At 39.2% G+C, this 3,253-nt stretch overlaps 1 protein-coding gene across 6 annotated transcripts in view; it reads left to right on the top strand.

The window, feature by feature from the left end:
* Afg2a (AAA ATPase AFG2A) overlaps positions 1-3,253 on the top strand; it is a 253,129-nt gene that overhangs the window by 1,312 nt on the left and 248,564 nt on the right. For all 6 annotated transcript variants that reach the window (XM_078022145.1, XM_078022150.1, XM_078022146.1 and 3 more), the window contains exon 2: positions 2,990-3,114. In XM_078022145.1, the coding sequence (XP_077878271.1) occupies positions 2,990-3,114 (125 nt within the window). The remainder of the gene's footprint in view (positions 1-2,989; positions 3,115-3,253) is intronic.

Below are 3,253 nucleotides of genomic sequence, written 5' to 3'. Positions count from 1 at the left end.
CGCTCTGATTTCTTCATTGCCAAACTAAGTGGCCTGGACTCTGCCTTCTCATGTCTCGCGCCCTCCTTGGCCACTTCCTGCTTGACTTCCACCCTGTCTTTGAGTGGAAGCCGCCCTGCCGTCGTCACTGATCATCTCCATCCAGTGGATGATTTTACATTACTTTCTTCACCAAAGCTTTGCAGCTTTTGGCGGTGTAGATCGAGTCTCTTCCTTCAGTCGCTTATTTTCTGCACGCTTGTGGGTATTTGTTTCCTCGGCAGGCTTCTCCTTTTCCATTAAACGTGGAAGTCTCTTAATTCTTAGTCCTAAATCTTCCAAGGCCAACAATTCCCCATCCATACCTCTACGTTTTCAAATTGGTTTTTGTAACTCATGTTGTTCCAGAGTCTTGATTCCCTTGTCTTTTGTACTGTGCTGCTTAAACTCTCTGTGCTGAAGGTTTTAAAATGTACAAAAGGTCACACTTTGGCACTTTTGTAGAACACAATAAAAATGAACTAGGAAAATAAGTTAAAAAATAAAGGAAAAGTTTTTATTAGATCCACTGGATGTAAAATTGTTGTGTTAAATTGCAATAAAAGCTTCTTAATGCTTATCCTCGTTTTTTTTTTTTCTGGGTGTGTATGCATGTATCTCATAATTGAACCAGTAATAAATATATTTCATAGACCACATTTTGAATAGCACTGTCCAAAATTTTTTTCATGGATTTCTCAAGGTACCTCAGGACTGACCTCATCATCCCCTGTTTCCTCCAGCAGAACAAACTTTAGCCCTATTCACTTTTTACCATTATAGAATCTGGAAGCTTCGAGTGGTCCCTGACCCCCTTCTCACATCTCCTGCATACATGCAGTCCTTGATGTTTTCCTCTTCGTTTCTACTTCCACTTAGACTTTACCATTTCTCACCTGGACTGATGTCACAGCCTTTTAGTCAATCTCCTTTTCTTACTTCTTTTCTACTTTGTAGCCAGAATAATCTTTAAAAAAATTTTCTTTAGTTGTAGATAGACACAATACCTTTATTTTATTTATTTGTATGCAGTGCTGAGGATCGAACCTGTGCCTCACATGTACTAGGCAAGCTCTCTACCACTGAGCTATACCTACCCCTGTCCTCCCTCGCCCACCCCACAAAATTATCTTTTGAAATGAAGATTCTGTCATGACCCTGCTTTTCATTCACGGGGCTCCCATACTGTCAGAGTGATGACCAACATGTTGACACCTCCACTGCTCTGGATGGTTTGACCTTCCTCACGTGCTCTGCCACTCTGTCTGTACTCTGGAGGATGTCCCTTACTCTTCTGTCTCAGGACATCTATATGCTATACTCTTTGCTGAGAATGATTTTTTTTTCTTCATTTAGTTGTTTTCTACTTTTCCTACAGATCTGAATTCAACATTACTTTGAGAAGCATTCTTTGGTTTTTTTCAAATAAGGTCAGCTCTCATGTTATAGGACCTGCTAGCACTTTTTATCATTTTGTTGTATGAACCTTTGTGTGTGATATCGTTATTTAATGATTGTTATATAACTTCTTCATCCTGCTAGATCATGAACTCTGAGGGCAGAATTTGTGAACCAGGAGTGCCTATTATGGGGCTGAGGCTGAGTGGTAGACCATTTGCTTACTTGCACATGGTCGTGGGTTTCTCCCCAGCACCATCAAAAGAAAAAAAAATGCCAATTATAGTGTCAATTATGTAGTAGGCAGTAGTACATATTTGTTGAATGACTGCATGGTTGTTTGAGATTATTTGACTGAAGGAAGAGACTTGTTCAAGAATGCCAAAAGCTGCAAAGGTTTAGTGAACAAAGTTGACCAACTTTTAAGGTGCTCAATAAGGGGAATATTGTGAATGGGGAAAGTGGATGTTTAAAATACTGAAGTAGTAAGGATTGGTGAAGGGAGTTTTGTGGATAGGTGAGAATTGAATGATGTAAGCAGAGAGTACAATGGCAAGATTTTGGGAAAGGAGGCCAGGGATGGGAATTTGAACATGATCTACATGGATAGGGAGAAGATGTTAACATGGAGATGTTAAAGGAAGCCTGTGGTTTTTCCATCCTGGGGCACGTGGGTGGGAAATAGAGGCGAAACCTAATGCTCAGGAGCCAGGTAGATGTACCTGTTTTTATTGAGGCCAAAGCTAACTCAGCTTAGAATCTGATCTCCAAAAAATAGAGACTATTTCAATTATGTTTAATTTTTTTTTTTCAGAACAGCTTTATTTGATTGTTTTTATTTTTGTGATGCTGGGGATTGAACCCAGGGCTCAGGCATGCTAGGCAAGCTCTCTACCACGGAAATACATCTCCAACACCTCAGACAGCTTTGTTTGAAAGGTGGGGACCATTGAGCCTTCCCACCTACTGCCAAGGTCCTCGTGGTGTTGGGCTTGGGGCAACCAGATGCTTAACTGAAAGGAAAGTGTGTGCTCTCAGGACCAGTGATATATGTTTGTTTGTTTGTTTGTTTTAAGAGAGTTTTTTTAATATTTTATTTTTCAGTTTTCGGTGGATACAACATCTTTATTTTATTTTATGTGGTGCTGAGGATCAAACCCAGTGCCCTGCGCATGCCAGGCAAGCGCACGACCGCTTGAGCCACATCCCCAGCCCAATATATTTTTATTTTTTTAAATGAAATTAACATTGTCTCAAAGAACTTTTGACTGGAGGGAATTTTGAATGCAGCATATTTGCCATTCATAAATAGAAACCAAAATACTTAAGAAAAAAATTATCTTTTTAAAAATTAACACTTTTTAGTTAACACTCATACATTGCCAGTAGACATATACTTAGAAGGACTTGGTTTTAAATTGATTACAAGAAGAGTTGGGGCAGTGTTTTCTCTGGAGTGTGTGAGTACATTCATGTGGCTATGTGGATATAGAATTCTTGTGTACTCCAGAGGAAAGCATGCCTTAGCTTCAGTTAAAAACTAGTACAAAATTAATTTTCTTTTTCTTTACAGTGGATGGCAAAGTTCCTAAAACGTTCCAGAACTCCCTTGTTCATCTTGGACTCAGCACTATGAAGTCTGCAAACATATGTATAGGTCGACCAGTATTGCTTACCAGTTTGGAGGGGAAGCAGGAGGTAAGAGTCCTTTTCATTTTCTTAAAATATTTGATGTGTTTCTGATTTTGACTTCAACATAGGCAGAAGAAAATTAAAAGTACATTTGAGAGATGTTCACATGTATATAGACTACTCCTTTCTTTGATGTCTACAGCTA

This window comes from Ictidomys tridecemlineatus, chromosome 9 (assembly GCF_052094955.1).
Source record: "Ictidomys tridecemlineatus isolate mIctTri1 chromosome 9, mIctTri1.hap1, whole genome shotgun sequence".
NCBI lineage: Eukaryota > Metazoa > Chordata > Mammalia > Rodentia > Sciuridae > Ictidomys > Ictidomys tridecemlineatus.
The sequence above is the reverse complement of the archived record's forward strand: the minus strand, read 5'-3'. Positions and strand labels throughout refer to the sequence as shown.